The 19,138-nt window shown below is 38.7% G+C and overlaps 2 protein-coding genes across 3 annotated transcripts; both read left to right on the forward strand.

The window, feature by feature from the left end:
* The first annotated feature begins 1,318 nt into the window (after positions 1–1,318).
* On the forward strand, positions 1,319–16,572 carry Picot (putative inorganic phosphate cotransporter protein picot). Of its 2 annotated transcripts, XM_020955589.2 has the most exons (6): positions 1,319–1,472; positions 5,814–6,427; positions 13,782–13,954; positions 14,030–14,593; positions 14,651–15,181; positions 15,870–16,572. In XM_020955589.2, the coding sequence occupies exons 2-6, from the start codon at positions 6,364–6,366 to the stop codon at positions 16,086–16,088; spliced, it is 1,551 nt and encodes a 516-aa protein (XP_020811248.2). In that variant the 5' UTR covers positions 1,319–1,472; positions 5,814–6,363; the 3' UTR covers positions 16,089–16,572. The 2 variants fall into 2 exon arrangements, with proteins under 2 accessions (XP_020811248.2, XP_020811165.2); XM_020955506.2 differs by lacking the exons at positions 1,319–1,472; positions 5,814–6,427 and adding an exon at positions 10,594–12,010.
* A 238-nt stretch (positions 16,573–16,810) lies between these two features.
* On the forward strand, positions 16,811–18,742 carry Nach (nach). Its single transcript, XM_020956054.2, has 6 exons — positions 16,811–17,175; positions 17,241–17,531; positions 17,592–18,040; positions 18,095–18,221; positions 18,282–18,385; positions 18,445–18,742. The coding sequence occupies exons 1-6, from the start codon at positions 16,811–16,813 to the stop codon at positions 18,660–18,662; spliced, it is 1,554 nt and encodes a 517-aa protein (XP_020811713.2). The 3' UTR covers positions 18,663–18,742.
* Positions 18,743–19,138: the final 396 nt, after the last annotated feature.

The raw sequence follows: 19,138 nt of genomic DNA on the forward strand, positions 1-19,138 counted from the left end.
TAATGTACTCGTGGGACCAACCACTTCGTAGGACCTGAAACGGATTGTTCGAATATGATTTGGCACGGGCAATTGAATGGCACTCGAAGCTGTCATACTTATAGCTTGTGCCAGGCGATAGCAGATCTCCAAAAAGGCTGTGGCAAGTGGAGTCGCGGTTGTTAGGCTAATCCAAAGACCATAATCCCAAGTCATGTGACAAGGTTTTCCCAGTCCCAATGGATCAGTCATTCATGGTGCCGACCCTTCATACATATAAGTTTGTATATCTTTAAATATATATTCGTAATGTGATCCAGGTTGGTGATACTGCTGGTCAAGATTGTGTTTTACGACACTTTATAGACCCGAAATCAGTTGATATTGGCTACCAGCAGAAGAGAACTTAGCCTTAAGTCTTATCGGCTGACCAAAGTCGGTTTATGGCGCATTAAGGCACTGGGGGAAAATGATAGTATAGAAGGGGATATTTGGAAATAAATAGTGTATGCATTTATTGCTGAAATGGAGAAGAATAGAGTAACACGTTGATATTGTGTATGCTAAAATTAAGTACTATTCAGATGGTAGAAATAAATAGACATAGACCTAGATTAAGTATATCTACCACTTATGGTTTTATTACTTTTAAATCTCGTAAATACCTAATTTATTCAAATGGTATTATTGTTTTAATTTTTCAAGTGTTTTTTTCTCTCAAATTCGAATACCTTAAGCTGATAATAAAACGGATTTACGCAGAAACTAATGGTTTCTTGTGCGTAACCATTTTGATTATGGGGGTGTATCAGGCATTCTCCCATCCTTTTGAGTTTTCTGTCCTTGACGTCAGCACACTTGCTCTAAAGTCTAGTGATTGTAAACCTCCTCATTATTCTTGTCAATTGTCAATATCGTAAAAGTCTCTTTCATCGCTCATCACTCATCGCACATCTCTCATGCGTCTCTCATGCGAGTGAGAGCAATTAAGTTAATAATTTGCCAGAAAGTGCGAGTAAGAGCTCACGTGAAAAGCACACGATTGAGTCGAGAGTTGAAATCACAGTAACTGCACTTGACTCTCTTAACTCTCTTTAACTGTTTGACAGGAACAAAGTCTCTCTCTCACAGTGAGATCCCCGCCAAAGGGCCGTGTCCAACTGTCACTCACTCCGTTCGATGGTTTATGGCCGCAGTTATCATTATCATTATCACCTGGCCGGCCAGGTATTTATCAGGCGAAACGAAGCTCGGCCGATGAATTAAATTGAGAGCTTCGTGTTTCCTAACGTCGCTGCCGGCGTCAACGTAGCCGCTTTGCGAGTAAAAAAACAGAAACAGAATTATAAAAACGTTCAATTAGTCGAGGTAGTAACTCATTACAGTTCCAACGCTCGTTGCGAAAAGAGCAACACAAGCGAAAAGCTCGGAAAAAGGCTGGTTTTCCCAAAGTGCGTGTGGAGGAAATTCGCAAGGCTTTCCCAAATATAAAAGTGAGTGAAGCATTTCCAGTCTAGACTCTAAAGTTGAGAGAATTTTGCAGCGTTGTCAGTTTTTCGTTCCTTTGTTTTTGTCTGCTAATTCGCTGATATCCAGTTACAGAAAATAAACAGTGAACCCTCCAAGTAAATGATGTTTCTAATTGGTGAAAGTTTTGATAAATATTAAATGATAAAAAAAAAGTTTATTCCACATCCTTATGATTGCTAAATCCTTAAGGATACAATCTTTATTATTGGCTAAAAAATAAAGAAAAAGTGTCGTGTGTAAATAACTATTAAGATTACTATACATTTCCTTGCATTGCAATCAATAAATAACTAAATTTTAATGCCATTTCAATGGCTTTTGAATACAAAGTAGAGAGTGCTAAAAAAGGCTTGCAACTAATAAAAAGTAAGTTCCCATAGGTAACTACCTTTACTTTTTATTAGTTCCCTTCATTTGGCGTGCCCTGTAATTAGCCTCACGGCGAAAACATTAAGACAGAGAAAATTATTAAAAAACCAGAGTAAGGCAAAACAGCTGATTCGTATTTTTGAAAAGTTGTTTCTTCTTATGAATATTCGTTAGCGCGTGTGTTTGTGTTCAGTTCAGCTCAGTTCACTTCATTTTGCAGTAAGGTGAGTGAGTTTCTGATTAAAAACCGCCTGACAATTAAAGCCACAAAAATTATAAAAATATGTCTTAATACCTCCCTCCACTCGTATGCAAATAACTTCGAATATACAAAAAATTTAACAAAAGGCTAAACAGAACAAGTAACTTCGAGAAACTGAAGTTTATACACCCTTTCATTTTGCAATTTATTTATAAGAATAAATTGGGAATCGGTCATAACTTTGCATTAAAAAATTGCATTCTGTGAATCAGTATTGATTAATATTTTTATATGAAATTTTTATGACAAATCAAAGCTTAAAAATATGATAACTTAGCCAAAAAGGTTTGAATTTTGAATCGAAATGCTGTATTATGTTAGTTTTTATTCGGTTATCAAATCTGCATACTCAATTTAATTTTCCAAAAAATTAATTTGTTCCAGACATAGCTAGATCGACTCGGTTTTCGATGCTGATCAATAATATGTAAGATTTATGGGGTCGGAAATGACTCCTTCACATTTTACAAGCTTCTGATTGAAATTAAAATACCCTTAAAGTGTGTTAAAACGTGTTAAATAAGCAGAACAGAAAATTATGGCTCTTTATTGTCAAGAAACTCAATTGAAGTGAATGATTTACGATCGCTAATGATGCATTATTTCGTGTGTAACATTCACTTTACTTCCTCGCAGACAAGTGGCCAGTGATTACGAGAACCCTAGACTATAGATTTCATTGCGAATCCCGTTTCTCAATTTCGATCCAATAGCAATCGATCCAAGTCAAGTGCTAAAATGCGCAACGATAAGCAGATAAGCATGTGAAAATACCTTTTCTGAGGGCCCCTAAGACCCCCAACTCATACAGTTTCCCACTGTTCGAGAGCAGCGCAGAACAATGTAAACACACGACCTATAAATAATACACTAAACAAAAAACAAAAGCATTTTAAAGATTATATTTTAGGAGGAAATATAAGAAAGTAATATATAGTAATATATCATGTAGTTGCCACAGCACTGTAATTATTTCTTCTTAGTTTGTCACTTAGAAAACTTTACCAAACATTAGAATCTATATTTCCTCTGAGTGCATACTCAGTCGTCCGAATCGAATGTGAATGTGAGTTGAGGTTGAAACCCGGGCCTGAACTTGAACTTGAAAAGCTGAATGCAAACACTACTGGCGCTCCACTTGCAGCCAACCGGCCAGTGGAAATGAAAATTGAAATGCAACTGGAAATGGAAATGATGCTGAAAGCGTTGCCAACAATTAGCACAATTGGCGAATACCATTAAAATAAATTAATTTAAGAGGATACGCCATTAAAGTGCCAATGGACTATCCGAATCTGAAACCTGATGGAAAATTTACCCCGTGCCTCGTCACGAATCCATTGTATATGTGACGAAGGCTGCTTTATGGCCTGGCGATAAAGCCCAATTATGACATTATTAAGGCAATCTGATATCTGAAGTCTTGTGTCGCTTTATGGCCATCATCTCAGACATTCAGTGAGCCAAAAAAAGGGTGAATGAAGAATAATTAGCACGTGTATCTCGTTTCCGTCCAGGGTACGTAATGCCATGCAATCTATGAGAGGTTCCCCACTCGACTCCGGGTGTATGTACAATCGGTGATAACCGTTTTTGATTTACGGCCAAAGTCACAGCGGTAGTTAATAGAGGTGGCCCCCTCATGGCAACCCACAGCATTTGAAGAATTCCAATTTTAAGGGATAGAAGCTTCACTCTAATAATATGTCAATAAATATGTCTGCCCCGGGTATTTACAAGCACCGGTCAGGGGCTTTTGACCACAGTATTCTCTTGGCCAAAACGAACTTTGTCAGCCTCTTTTGGAATCAAACTTATCTGGACGAAATTTCCGCCACTTGACAGCCAATTGCTAGCGCCTTGGCGCACTTTTCAATCCGATTAAGAGTCGTTACTGATAGCGATAAGGTTCATAAATTCTATGGTTACCCCTATGCACTAAAAATGTTTTATAGACGATCACAAGTCTATAAATTTTCGGCATTTATTATTATTTACTAATGCACTTTTAATGCCCGCAACCAGTGACAGTTGCGGCATTAACATTAAACGTTTTCTGTTTAAATTTATTACATTTAGAGGATTTATAGGCTACAGACGAGTATTTATACACGAGCAGTAGTAAATTACCAGGGGGAATTTATTTTAATTGTTTCTATCTTATATAAGTTTAGATAACTAACTTTAAGCCGTTCCAGGAGCCAGGCAACCATCGCTCTTGACTGATCTGAGCGATCTGCGGTTTGGTGATTAGCATTTTGCCATAAAATGCAAAATCATTCCACGTTCACGTTTGATATCCCCGGTATTTGTGTCCAATGTTTACCCCAAAGTCACATTGCTAATTGTCTAAATTGATCAATATTTGTGACAGAAATACGGCAAAGGAAACTCGAGATTTGCGCTACTTTAGTCGATCATCTTATTAAGTAACGCTATAGAGCTCACGTTTCTATTTTCGATCGTTCTACGATCACGAGCCTATAAATATGGATATCAATCAAGGGATTACGGAATAAATGCATTCATTAATAGCTTACAAACAAGTGCGATAGGGATAAATGTTCAATGTAATGAAGGAAATAAGATAAAAATATTAATATCTGATTCATAGAAGCAAACAAATGTGTTTCTATAAATGCTGATCGAGTTGAAGTTATGGAAATTTAGCAGCAGTTCTATTGTAATTAGGGGCTGCCCCTCCAACTTGACATGTTTATTTTTTAATGTTTACCAGACTCTAGCATATAACAGCCCAATTAGGGCTTTGTGTGGGCTTAATTTCTAAGAAATCTACGCAAACAAATTGGCCAAAACAAAAAAAAAGACATTGGGGGAGAGCAGGTTGTTGAGACGTCTTACGAAACTTTCCAAAAATGTTTTTTATTTTGCCTGCTTAAGCTTCTCCTCTGACGTGCAAACCATTCGAAAAACAATTGAGATTCCGCTCACACAAAACTCAAGTGCTCATTGTTATTTATTATTTACGGTAAATATATCTATATATTTATATATATATACATATGTGTGGGGACTTAAATAAATGTAGAATCAAAGCGGTGTTATAATGAATTTACCTGGAAATTTGTTTCGGCGCACCGCGTAACCAGTTTCTTTCAAAAGGGAAACATTTTTGTCAGTAGTTTGCCAGTCGCGCGACTGTAAAGTAAAAGTAAAACAAAAACATACTCAAAATAAAATGATAAACAAATTACATCATCAGGGCCCCGAAATTGTCAATAGCTGCGAGATAAGTAGAGCTGTAAGGTTAATTACTTTACGAAAGCCTGTGCAATGTAGTATTAATGCAAATATTAAACTAGCCTTGCTTGGCCCAGAAAAAAATCCAAGGAACTGGCTGAGAAAACAGGTGACAAACTGTACCCTCAATCAGATCGATCTGTCAGTTTATTATAGATATATATTCCCGAGTATCTGAATCTGTCAAATAATGATATTCAATATTTGATCGCCAGTCGCTGTTAACTGGGAAAACGTGCGTAGGGCGACTCAGACTCGTGAGATCGCGAAATCAAATGCCAATATAGGAGATATATAGAGGATGACGATGGATATTTCGCATTCGGCGACACTTGCCTTTGCGTTTGCCCAACCAATTGAAGCCGTCTAAATTTATCAAACTAATTTGTTGACCGCTTTGCTCTGCTTTCAGATTAACAGCTTGATCTGCCGTCGATCTGCTCTCCGGGGAAACTGCTGGAGAAGTGAAGGGATCCGGATCCCGTCCCCGAAGACCCACCGGCCGAGTGTCAACAAGACCGGCGAATAAATCGTGCAAACACCAGCAAACAGCAGACGGACGGAGCAGACTCTGTCTGAAGCTCAGAGGTTTCGAGGCTTATTTAAGGCCCGCTGCCCGCCGACTGTCAATCAGAACAAATCCAGCCGCCAGCGGCAGCAGATCGCGAGTGTAGAAGAAGTCACCTGCAGATCCACCTGAATCTCCAGCTCAACGTGAGCCTGGGACAATAAATAATAACAATAATAATAAAAGTCCCACATTGGTCAATAATTAAACTGCAAATACTCATTCCACTGCAACACACCTCAGACAGACACTGAGTTTACTTTCTGCATTGTCAGCCGTTGTAGTACTTACATAGTGATATTTAAACGCGTCACCTGCAGCGGTGTAATCAATTCGTATTAACACCTTGTGATTAACTTCAACAAAAGCCCAGCACAACTCCGCAGCTAACAAAATGTCCGCGTCAAAGGAGGCCATTTGTGCGAGCACCGAGAAGGATCTGGAGAAGCCTCCGCTAGGTGAGTTCCTAAAATAATATAATACTTAATATAATTAGTACAGAGGCTTGGAGAGTGGGTTCGAATATCACACTTAATTGGTGTAATATTTGCAAATTACAGCCGAGATAATTCACAATTTCAATTACACTAGAGCTGAGATAATTCCCAATTGTAATGACACCCTCATTGTTAGATCATACTCTAGGGATAGATAGAGCGATGTGACAAAAACATCATAAATTCAAAAGCTAATAATAAGGGAGATGCAAATTAAGGGTATGAAAAGAATAGTTTACTTTTAATAGATAGTGCAGAAAGAACCTATAAATAAATAAGGATTTATTTTAGTTATTTGTTATATTGATAAACGAGTTTCAAGTCTTCTTTTCAATTATATATTCTCTTGAAATTATTGGCAATATATTTAAAGCAACGAAAATATACATAGACTTCCCCTCAATCAATAAAATATTTTAAAATATGTCTCACAATAGGAAATGACCTATCTGTCTTTATTAATTATTATCTCCTGTCGAAAACCGGCTTTAACAAACTAATTCAAGACACCTTAATAATGTTTACTGATCTGAATAATATGCAAATACAGTTTCGCTTTCTTTTCTCCGAATAATTATCCGGTACAATTGCGATTCCATCTGATGCATAATACCCTCAAGTCTATGATTCCAGTCACCGGGTAATTGCCCCATTTATTGCTCATGACAATATACACTGTCGGATATATATCTCAGTTGCTGCTGGGACGACATATAATTTACATTTCTCACTGGCTCGAAATACCGGGCAAATTAACAGAGCCAGAACACGTTCGTCCCGGCTATTTTGCAATCGTTAAACTCGAAAATTACACTTGAAGTCGATTGAATGGGATTCTCAATGCCTACGAGTGTGGCTTCTCCTGGAATCCACTTGATTTTAATAAACGAAAACAGACCCAAAAATGGATGACAAGGTTGCCGCTAAACGGAAGTTATTTGTTATGCAACGGAAAAAGAGGAGAAAAATTAAATTCATTATTAACAAAAGCCGTCAATGCGTGAGCCAAATTCACAATGATCATGTGTGACACAGGGACCATAATTTGCACGGAAAGAAAATGTTTTATAATATTTGGGAAGCCAAATATTAATAAAAGCATAATAATATTTAAAGAAACGGGGGTAGTGGTTTCTTAGATTGATTTTCTGTCCAAAAATAGGTCTGGTCTACAATTGGAATGTGTCTTAAAAGTAAATTTTCATTGCATCCAAAATATGATCTTCTCATTACCAAAAGGTTGATTAATTTTTAATTCTTTCTGTGTATTTTTGGGGGGTGTGTGAGTGCCAGTTGGTGGGTGGTACAGTTGAGTCAACACTGCCCACTGATGTTGTGTCTAATTTGCCTATTACTCTGCCATTTGCGAACAGACCAAGTGGTTTGTTTACTTTAATCTTGGCTTCCTATTTCTATAATATATTTATTTTCCACATAAAAATCTGCTTGGCACTTGACACAATTTGTTTGTAGTTCCCGGTTCACCTTTTTGGTAGGCAACCAAAACCAGGCCAAAACCGGTTACCGGCAAAAATACGAAAAACAAAAGCGGGCCCAAAAACAGAGCCATAAATCGCGGCAATTCGCCAAATACAGTACGTGTTTATAACTGTGCAAATGAACTCTGCAAGGCAATGGCAAAAAAACAAATAAACTCGTTTCTCCCGGCACACATATACTCCAGAGATTCGCGGCTAAGGTCAGCGAGGGAAATGCACTCGCATTCGCCTTGGAATACCAACGAGAATGAGAACTTTTCGCTTTTTACTTTCATTAGCAGCAATAACATCTCAACTTTTTGCAATTTTCAAAGCTCTCTCGTGACAAACAATTTCCGATCTGGCAGATTGACAAGTTTTTGTGGTTCTTTCGGCTGGCTTTTGGCCCTGATATTGACATTTGAATGTGTGCGACATGCAAGCCGTTAATTGGATGAAAATATTCGCATCTATTCAATTTCCCAGCCAACGCCTCCGCAGTTTAGATGCCCCAATAATGGGTGTATCCCAAAAAACCCCCCCACTAATTTAACAATGGAAGCAGCGACCTGTTCAGCGATGCGCTCGACTGGAGGAGCTCCATATCCGTTCTATATTTCTATGGGATCAGCAGTATATATATATACAGCATACAGTATTGTTGACGTCTCGGGTCTCTGGCGTAATCCGATTTGCGGCCCATCTCAGCTGGACTTTGCTAAATTGGAAAATTGCCTTTACAACAAATAAAAAGCAAGCGCACAGACGACAAGCACTATATAATGTATTCAATTTGGACAGTTGAAATTCCTTATTACTTTTTTTCCCGAGATCGTGACTTTTGCGACATTTTTTCGTAGAATTTGGTTTTCGCTCTTTTTATTTTTTGCGAACTTGGGGCAGGCAAGTTACTCATCTCATCTCGAGTGCGCTTGTTACTATTTTTATAGCATTACAATTATCACGAAAATAGCAAAGATATTCATTCAAAAAGAGTGCGCCACCATTTCACCTGCAAAGGGGAAACTGAAATAGAAATTGCAGAGCAATTAACCCACTAACTGAGTCGCTGAGTAGAAACTATCTGATGATAACAACAAAAAAGTAAACAAACTTCGAGAAGCCGAAGTTTTAATACTCTATTGAATTAAACAATTAAATAGGAAATAACAAATCTGTATACTCAAATTTAAATTTTATAAATTTTTGACAATTTTAAAATTAAACCCTAGATCGATTAATCCGTTGATTCTGATCAGGAATATATATTTATAGGGTCGCAAATGACTCCTTCAATGCGTTTCACACTTTTAACTAAAATGATAATACCCCGCAAGGGTATAAAATACCATAAAAAAACGAGGGGTAAACATGCGCTGGCTGACATCAGCTTAACCTTCTCGGTAGCAGACAAAGCTGCTTCTTTTTTTATGGAGTGAAAATATTTGCGATACTCTTTGGCACCTCTCAAGATGCCCGATACCAGGAACACCACACCACTTCATCCAAAGGAGACAAGTGTGCTTTGTTTATGCTGAAATTGAGTTGAAAACCAAATAAACGTCAATAGGGGATTACGATTATCAGCGAGAGTTAGAAGTTCCAGCAATTCCCAAGAATGTAACGTAATCCCTCGCATTTAAACCATAACAAAAGAAAGCTACAGTTTCAATGAAATAAACTTAGCGCTTACGTTATTACGCATACGTTACGTTAGCCACAAAGCTCACCCCAAAAGCATGCTATGGAAATGTAAGAAGAACTTGGTGATGTCAAACCCATGTAGAGTTTGTGTAAAATCATTAACTAAGGCAGACATATTCATAAATAATTATCAACAAGATTATGCTCATTGCTGTGGTGAGCTACAAAAATAGAAAATAGTTGGCAGACAAAATGAAAAACCACTTAATTGCTCTGAGCGGGCGCACAACTGTACCTCATACAAGCAGAAAATATTCCATTAGGGGGTCTGCCAAAAATGTACCCTACATGTGTACATTTTGAATCATTTTCGTATTTTGCGAATATGGTGTGTGGTATGTGTTTGTATTTGTCAAGCTAGACAGTGTGAATGGCTTCTCTTCATTTCTGTCACGAGAGCTTAGCAGACACGCTCAATGCCAGTGAAAAGCAATTAACAAAAGGCATAATAAAACACAGGGTATAGAGGAAGCTTTATCATTCTGATATATCTCTGGTTTTGGTTGAGATGTTGATGTGTATATATGTAGGTATACAATAATATAAATTCAAAATGATTTCCTTATATAACCTTTTATGCCGTTTCATATTTTGGTTTGTGTGATAAGCCAATTAAAATAATGATATTTTGTGAGGTTTTTACAAAGAATCCAAGTATTTGTGTAACAGAACACAATAAATTATATAATTTCTTTATTATATATATATTTTTTACATTTTTCCGAGCTTATTCATAGTTCATTCACTATTCGTGGTGATCCCCTTAGATTGGCAAATTGAACTTGTAAGAAAAAGCAGGCGACAAACACGTGTCTGTCTCAGCCGGCGGCAAAACTTTGAGAGCGAGCTCCACCATCTCGAACACACACACACTCATTCAACACACCCACCGCACAACACCCGTTCATAAACAAACACTTGTGTGAGTCAAGCGTGACTGTAGCTATTTTTACAGTTTCAGCTTTGGTCGCGCTCTGCGGTTTGTGGAAAGCAAAACAAAAACAAAAATTTAAAAAAAGGGGAACCGCTCGCCAGGTTTTATTCTTTTATTCGGACCATGTCAAAATTAGCAACAACTTGTCAAAGCGATTACATAGAGTATACATTTTGGCATGACCAGTAATTACACAGAAAATAGTGCACCTTGTGCGGGGCGCCTCCATTTAGCGGCGTCGCATTTCTATGACTTCATCGTCAGTCGGCAAATACTATATATGTTTACATGTATCTGCCCCATTTGCTTTTGTTTTGGGGGGTGATCAGGGGGAAACTATAACTAAAAATATACATTTCAGGGAAGAAATAGAACAAGTTTTAAGTTAAAGGAATAACTCTAAAGCTTTAACTTTAGTTCAAAACTAATATTATTTCAATTTTAGCTAAACCTCAAGATTTTAGCTGATTAAGAAAAGATTTTCAATTCCTTAATAAAGTATGTAGCTCTTTATAAAATTAGGTAACATCTCTAGAGCCTCCTAGTGACTCCCAAAAGTATCTGGTAATTTTCCAAAAACATTACCATAATCACTTAGCTTTGCATATTTTAAGCAGCGCGTGTACGCCTCATTCCATGTGCCCAAAGTCACGAGATGTGAGTGTGAATGGTACTGGTCCGTATGCTTACGTACATCCGATATAATTAGACATTTATACTCGATGGAGGTGCGCACGATTTCTTTGACTTTGGTCCGAGCAAAGAGTTCACTCTACCAATTGACATCAATCGCCGGGGCACCGCGAAATGATGCATTTGCCGGGGAGAATTTTCTATCGCCTCACTCGATTAGGGAAAATCTGAAAGCTAAAACTGATGTAATTGCTCAGCGGCGGAGAGAGCGACGCCGGCGCAGAATTACGACAAATATCCGAGCCCAATTCAATACCCACAGAGGGTACCCATAGCCGTACCCATTCGCGGTTTATAAGCGAAGGCGACGCAACAGTTGGTGCTCAGTAGAAAAAGCTGAAAGCAACAAGCGGGAGCGAAACGTACCGACTCAGTTGACCGCTCAGCGCCGAAGGCACCGCACCATCCTATCAGAGCTAGTTTTCCATCGCAGAACCTCCGAGTTTCCCAGCCCGCGATATGTTACGGTCTTCAGCCGGAAAAGTGGAAAGATAGACAATGAAATGGTTTAAGCGTGTGCGCAAAAAGTCGTGAACTCGAACTGGAACTCGGAGAACCGAAACTAGAAAATACCGAATTTACTATATAGTTAAGATTAAGCAACAAACCCTAAGAATTGAAGCCCAACCAAGATGCCCTTTCGACGCAGCAGTCTGAATCATCGCCATCGTGATGGCCATGTTTTGGTATGGAATCAAAGGCACCTCCACGAAGCACTTGAGGAACAGCCGCAGAGTAAGCTAGAATTCCACCGAAACAAAATTTATACAATGTCTGATAACGTGCTGAGTTATGACTAAACTGCTTAATATTCAAGATTATCATATTAAAATAGGGATACAAGGAGAAGTTTTGGTCTATTTTCTTTTCTTAAATTTCAATTGTAAAACAAGTTATGGATTTTTCATTGAAATATATTCAAAAGATTGTAGATATATTTCCCTCACTCTTATCTCTGCTTTCCTTTTAAATTTGTTGACACCATTGCGTATACGTAATTTCGTTTGGGCTATTTTCTTTACTAAAGTTTCAATTGTAAAACAATGCATTTTTCATTGAAATATTTTTCAAAAATATAAAAAACTAAACTATATTTGCATATATATTTCCCTCACCATTATCCCTGTTTTCTTTTTGAATTTTTTGACCCCACTGCGTATACGTAATTTTTTTGTTAGGCCACCAAAGAAGACTTGTTTCCTTGGTCTGATTTCGCGCGACATACACGTGCTTCTCCTCATCGCCAGATTGCTGGCAACGAAAGCAAACTTGTCGATTGTGCAACACGAGACATTGGGTGGAAAATTAGAGGAAAAATGAAAACACTGGGAATGAGGGGAAAACAAAGGGGCGGCATAAAACGAGCAAATCGCGCGATTTAACGCTGCGTGAGCACAAATAAACGGCGAGCACAGAATAATATTTTTAAAATTAATTTTGAGTCTGAAAATTCTGCGGTCTTTCACCCATTGTTTATGTCATATTTTTTCGATGAATTATTATTTTTTGCTTGTTTTGTAAACTAAATTTCGAGGAATCAGAGACAGGTTATTGAACACAAAAATGCTTATCGCGTAAATTTTAAATTTACCACCATGGGGCAAAGTTCAGTAGTTGGGAAAGTGAATTGCCTCAATTAAGTCTGCGGGCAGCCTTGAACTTTAGTATGCGTCACTCTCTAATTAAGCTATATACTATATACTATATAGTAGACCTTAATCGTAGACCCTGAAAGCGAACACAACTGTACCTGCAGGTGGAAATCCAGGTTACCTCACGTGTTCCACGCCCGTGCAATTGCTGAGAAATGCCGACCATTCACGTTTGCCAAATGACACAAAACGGCACTAAAAACAACAAAAAAGATCAACACTGGCCCATTCCAATGTAAACAATTGCTTTCATAGCAATAATAAAACGCGATCTCGGAATATGAGTATATGGCGATGAAATCAAATAAATAAATGAGCAGAAATTACGACAGGCCATTGTGCAATTGCACTTGAAAACAAACGACTCTAGTTTATTTTTACAGGCATAAAATAGATCAAATGACTAAGTAATGTTCTTTGATATAAGCACTTAAAATTTTAAGTAGATTTTTATAATTTCATCTATGAGATATTTTGTTTCTGTGTAAAGATTGTTGTAGGTTTTCCAATCTAAACCATGAATCATAATGTAGCGGGACCGGCGAAAGGCTTATCTCGTGCGAGCAACGAACCTTGAGCTAAGCAAACCCCCAGACAAGATTATATCTTTATATCTCTGCGATAGCCTAGAAATATTTGGGTTATTTCTGCATTTCCGAAACATATAATTTCTCAGCTAACATTTACAGTTGTTGACAAGATTTCCGCTTGCTCTGGTCTAAATTAGATAAATTAGTTTATGCACGCTTATTGGTCACTGACGCAGGCACAATTATTTTCTCTTCCTCTGGGGTTATTTATTTTTGTTGTGTCTCATCTCTTATCTCACTAATTGTCTTTCTCTTAATTTGTAGGATGCTTTGCCACCCGCTATTTTGTGACCTTTATGCTTTTCCTGGGCATGGCCAATGCGTATGTGATGCGAACGAATATGTCAGTGGCCATTGTGGCCATGGTTAATCACACGGCGATTAAGACCGGTGAGGAGGAGTATGATGATGAGTGCGGAGATCGTGATATACCCATTGTAAGTTGAATATTTATCTCAAGCTTAGAAGTAATTCAAATTTATATTAATTACTTACCCATCTTCATCTCTTAGGACGATTCCCAGGATGGCGAGTTCCCTTGGAATTCGGCCCTGCAAGGCTATATCCTGTCTTCCTTCTTCTACGGCTATGTCCTCACCCAGATTCCCTTTGGCATTTTGGCCAAGAAGTACGGATCACTGCGCTTCCTGGGCTACGGCATGCTGATCAACTCGGTGTTTGCCTTCCTTGTCCCTGTGGCCGCCCGCGAAGGTGGCGTCTGGGGTCTGTGCGGAGTGCGCTTCATCCAGGGATTGGGTGAGGGTCCCATTGTGCCTTGTACTCATGCCCTGCTGGCCAAATGGATACCACCCAACGAGAGATCACGAATGGGTGCCGCTGTGTATGCTGGTGCTCAGTTTGGAACCATCATCTCTATGCCTCTGTCTGGACTGCTGGCGGAATACGGTTTCGATGGTGGCTGGCCATCGATTTTCTATGTGTTTGGAGTGGTGGGAACCGTGTGGTCCATTGCCTTCCTGATGTTCGTACATGAGGATCCCTCGGTTCATCCCACCATTGATGAGCGGGAGAAGAAGTACATCAACGATGCGCTGTGGGGAACAGATGTGGTTAAGGTGGGTTTAGTTAATTAATAACAATGAAAATTGAACTAATTTATATACCTTTTCTAGAGTCCTCCAATTCCCTTCAAGGCCATCATCAAGTCGCTGCCCTTCTATGCTATTCTCTTCGCTCACATGGGTCACAACTATGGCTACGAGACTCTGATGACCGAGCTGCCCACGTACATGAAGCAGGTGCTCCGCTTCTCCCTCAAGTCCAACGGCCTGCTCAGCTCCCTACCCTACTTGGCCATGTGGCTGCTGTCCATGTTCATTTCGGTGATTGCCGATTGGATGATCAGCTCGAAGCGCTTCTCCCTGACAGCCACCAGGAAGATAATCAACAGTATTGGCCAATATGGTCCTGGTATCGCTTTGATCGCCGCCTCCTATACGGGCTGCGACCGTGCCTTGACTCTGGCCATCCTCACCATTGGTGTGGGCCTGAACGGAGGCATCTACTCGGGCTTCAAGATCAACCACTTGGACCTCACGCCTCGCTTTGCCGGCTTCCTGATGGCCATCACGAATTGCTTGGCCAACTTGGCCGGTCTGCTGGCGCCCATTGCCGCGGGCAACCTGATCTCCGATCCCAGCAAGGTGAGTTTAATGGAGTTTTTAACTTAAAAAGCTTAAGAATAATAGTAAGAGTTTTTTTAAAATTATAAACAAGTTAGTAATCTTGCTTTGGGAGGCGAAGTTTGTATACCTTTGAAGAAGAGTCTCGAATTATAAATTGATCATAACTCGGCCAAAAATGCTTTAATATTAGTTCGGAAAGCTGTTCTATGTTACTTTTTAGCTAGATCGATACAGCTTTCAACGCTGATCAAGAATATATATAACATACAGGTTCAGAAATGACTCTTCACATTTTTCAAGCTTCTGACTGAAAATGAAATACTCTGCAAGGGTATAAAAAATACTGGCAAAGTCACAATTATTATAATTACTTGGAAATTTATAGAAATATTTCTTTATATCAAAAATGCATTTGAAAAATTAAATACTGTTAGTTTTGTGGGTTAAATATAGCATCTGTGACCAAAGAAATTAATAAATAATTATATAAACAAACAGTTTACATCCTATATAAACAGCACTAGATTATATACCCAAAAGTGAGACAACTATATTCTTTTATAAAGTATTGCCAAATTTTGGTTTAGCCAGATTTGGTATAAATACATTCAACAACCTTGTTAGACTTCTTAGTATATAAAACCATCAATTATTCTAAATTTAAAATTGTTTTACTAACATTACCTGACATCTCTTGTACTTGCAGCCCATGATGGGTCAGTGGCAGATCGTGTTCTTCATTGCCGCCTTTGTGTACATCATTTGCGGCACCTTCTACAACATCTTCGGTTCCGGAGAACGCCAGTTCTGGGATAATCCGGAGGATGATGAGCAGAAGCCGGCCCTGCAGGCGACCAGCACCACCACACCCCAAAGGCTGAGCAATGGAGCGGCGCCACCGACGCAGGCCATCACTAGCTCCTAGGAAGCGGCCAGGATGTAGGATTAGCCAATACACACACACACACACACCGTACACTATATGATATGAAAAGCGTAGCTTAGTCCTTGTTTTAGTTACCTATATGTTAAGCCAAAAGTTGTTATACAGATAGCTAGCCACTGATCTATTCCTATACCTGCATATACACTAACGATCTAGCTAGCGATCCGCAGAACAAAAGACAGTTTATAGCTTCCGATTGTAAATGTGAATTGTGAACTCAAACCCCTTAACTGAAAACCAAACCAAATCGAGCACAAATTGTCAAACTCTAGTTAGGCAAATCCGAGGTCTACCATTGCAAATGCGTAGTTTTCTAATCTTGTTGTGATAGCGCCAGAGTTTAGTTCTCTCACCGATTTGTTTTGAAACGAAATGATCCGCTCAAGCGAACATTGTTAAGTAAGCAAGCAACCAAATGTATGAAAAACCAATTAAAACTATAGTTTAAGTATATCAAAGAAAAGTTACATGGATTTTTACTTGGGGGTTCATTCAGTTTCAGTAGAAAATACAGAGTACCTGGAATACGATTATTTACCTTAGCAGTTCCCTAAATGCTTCAAAAGGTCTTTCACAATCTCACCCCCCAAAGCCTAATTCGTTATTAATAAGCAGCTGTCAGAATATCAAGTGAAGCCATCTCCTCGGACATGCATATAAATGTCTGCAGCGTAAAGAATATCCTCTAGTCGTCTTTTCCAATGGGTCACGAAGAGGAGGAACTTAGTCCGGAGCAGGTGGACCTGAAGGTGTCGCCCCTGGTGGGTTCCCTGCGGCGCACTTGGAGTGATTTTTGTGCCACCAGCAGTATCCATGGCTTGAGATACACCCGCGATGAGGATACCAATAAAATTGTGCACTTTGTGTGGCTCCTAATCTCGCTGGTGATGTTCATCTGCGCTGTGGTTATGGCGCAAACCTTCTACGTGGATTATCGCAGTAATCCCACCAGAATGAATGTGGAAAGTGATCATACTCCGGTTAATAATCTCTACTTTCCACCGGTTACCATCTGTCCTGATGTGCTTTTCAATATGCAAAAGTCCAAGGCTTTCTTAAGGACTATGTGGGTAGAAATGAGACTATCTGAATATATCTATATATATGTATTATATATTATAAAATTCATAGACAACTCCCTCAGGGAGCTGAACTATCTGGCATTCTGCGAAAGCTGCACATTTTCTATGGCTTTATGTTGGACGATGAACGTTATACAGCGCAGGATATCGAGCAAATGGAGTCCTTGCTTTCTCTAAATAATCTAACAATTCAACAGTTTGTAGAGCACTTACGTTGGGACTGCGATGAGATTCTATATCGTTGTAGATTCAATGGCAATATTATGGATTGTTCGAAACTTTTTCAGCTATCCAAGACATTTTTTGGACATTGCTGCTCGTTTAATTTGAGACAAAAGGGGTTGGTAATATTTAAATTAATATAATTCCTTAAATTTTCTTAATAAATCTTTTAAAGCAGCCTCAACTTCACCGCCCAGCGAGCCATAGGAGGTCAAAAATATGGTCTTTCTGTCATTGTGAGATATATGGATGACAGCTACGATCCTGTACAATCATATTCTTATGGCGTAAAGCTATTGATTCAGGAAACTGATGCCTTTCCCAGTGCCCATGCCTCTGCGAATTTTATAGCCTTTAATACAGAATCCTTTGCAGCTATAAGACCACAGGAAACCTTTTGTTCTGCGACTGTCAAGGCTTTGACTATCGAGGAGAGAAATTGTGTGTTTCAGAAAGAGTTTCCCCTTCGCTATTTTCCAGATTATGTGTATCCTAATTGTGAACTCAACTGTAGGGTCACAAATATGGTTAAGTTTTGTGGATGTCACACATACTTCTTTGACTTTAATCGTACCAGAGATAGAATTTGCACTTTCCGTGATATTCCATGTCTGGTGGATAACTTTGGTGGGTTTCGGTTTATTATTTAATGAATTCAGAAATTTAATACCTTGTTTTTAGCAAATATTATAACAAGAAACAGAAGCACTCAATGCTATTGTCCCCTGACCTGTGAGCACTTTGATTTCGATGTCCAAATATCAAATTTTCCCCTACAGCTCAACATGCCCGTGACGGACAAGTTTTAGTGAGTATATAAAATATATATTTTAATATATAAACATACTCAAGAACTCTATAATTTCAGCTCAGGAATAGCCAAGAATGATGGCATAGTTCACGTCTTTATTAATTCCTTCAGTTATCGCCGTCTCCGTCATGATTTGCTCTCTAATATGGTGACTTTGGTTTGTAAGTATATTGTTTAATTTATAAAAATATTTTTAACTAGAGGTGTATTTCTTTTTTAGCCAACTTGGGCAGTGCCTTTAGTCTTTTCGTGGGCATGAGCATGCTCTCTGTGGTCGAGATTATTTACTATTTTTCCGTAATTTTACGCAAGAATTATAATCTGGAGTGTGCAGTTCGTAAGAGGATGCTTCAAAAGGAGCCAAAGTTCGCCTGGCCGAAGCCAAGTGACACTCGCAGTAAACACAAGAAATCTGTTTTCATAATTCACAAATCGTAATCGTAATCTAAAGGAATGACAGAATGCAAAAAAATATTGTCATAAATTAGAGTAATAAAAATTATCGATTTCAAGCAGAACATGTCGGGCGATTGAACTTATTTTTACTCTTAAAGGGGGGTACGTGGCTTTTACTGACGATCTAAAGAAAAACAAGGCAAGTTTAGGATTTATTCTACCTTTTCTAGTAACTATAAATATGCTTACTACATTAATACAAGACAAAAATACATTTTAATAAATACTTTAAGTAAAAACCTCTTGAACCTTAGACCCACACAAAACATTGTAACAATCAGGCAGGGTATTTAGAGTTCACAAATCTAATCTTCGCGTCGTGTGTCTTATGATGTTCTGGGAATGCCAAGCCACTCACGAATTGCAAATATCCAGGGACACTATCGCATATTGCCATAGGTCAGCCGATGGCCATTGTAAATCTGCCCCGAATCGCTGGGCGACCATCTGCTGGTCGT

This window comes from Drosophila serrata, unplaced genomic scaffold, assembly GCF_035046125.1.
Source record: "Drosophila serrata isolate PLE 108 unplaced genomic scaffold, ASM3504612v1 contig_184, whole genome shotgun sequence".
Lineage (NCBI taxonomy): Eukaryota > Metazoa > Arthropoda > Insecta > Diptera > Drosophilidae > Drosophila > Drosophila serrata.

Bases quoted from the DNA above. Each gene is read 5' to 3' on its own strand.
- Picot (XM_020955506.2), top strand. From the start codon at position 11,908: ATGCCCTTTCGACGCAGCAGTCTGAATCATCGCCATCGTGATGGCCAT. The intron at 12,011-13,781 runs GTAAGCTAGAAT...CTTAATTTGTAG, and splicing joins ACTTGAGGAACAGCCGCAGA to GATGCTTTGCCACCCGCTAT. The intron at 13,955-14,029 runs GTAAGTTGAATA...TTCATCTCTTAG, and splicing joins GAGATCGTGATATACCCATT to GACGATTCCCAGGATGGCGA.
- Nach (XM_020956054.2), top strand. From the start codon at position 16,811: ATGGGTCACGAAGAGGAGGAACTTAGTCCGGAGCAGGTGGACCTGAAG. The intron at 17,532-17,591 runs GTTGGTAATATT...CTTTTAAAGCAG, and splicing joins TTTAATTTGAGACAAAAGGG to CCTCAACTTCACCGCCCAGC. The intron at 18,386-18,444 runs GTAAGTATATTG...TTTCTTTTTTAG, and splicing joins TAATATGGTGACTTTGGTTT to CCAACTTGGGCAGTGCCTTT.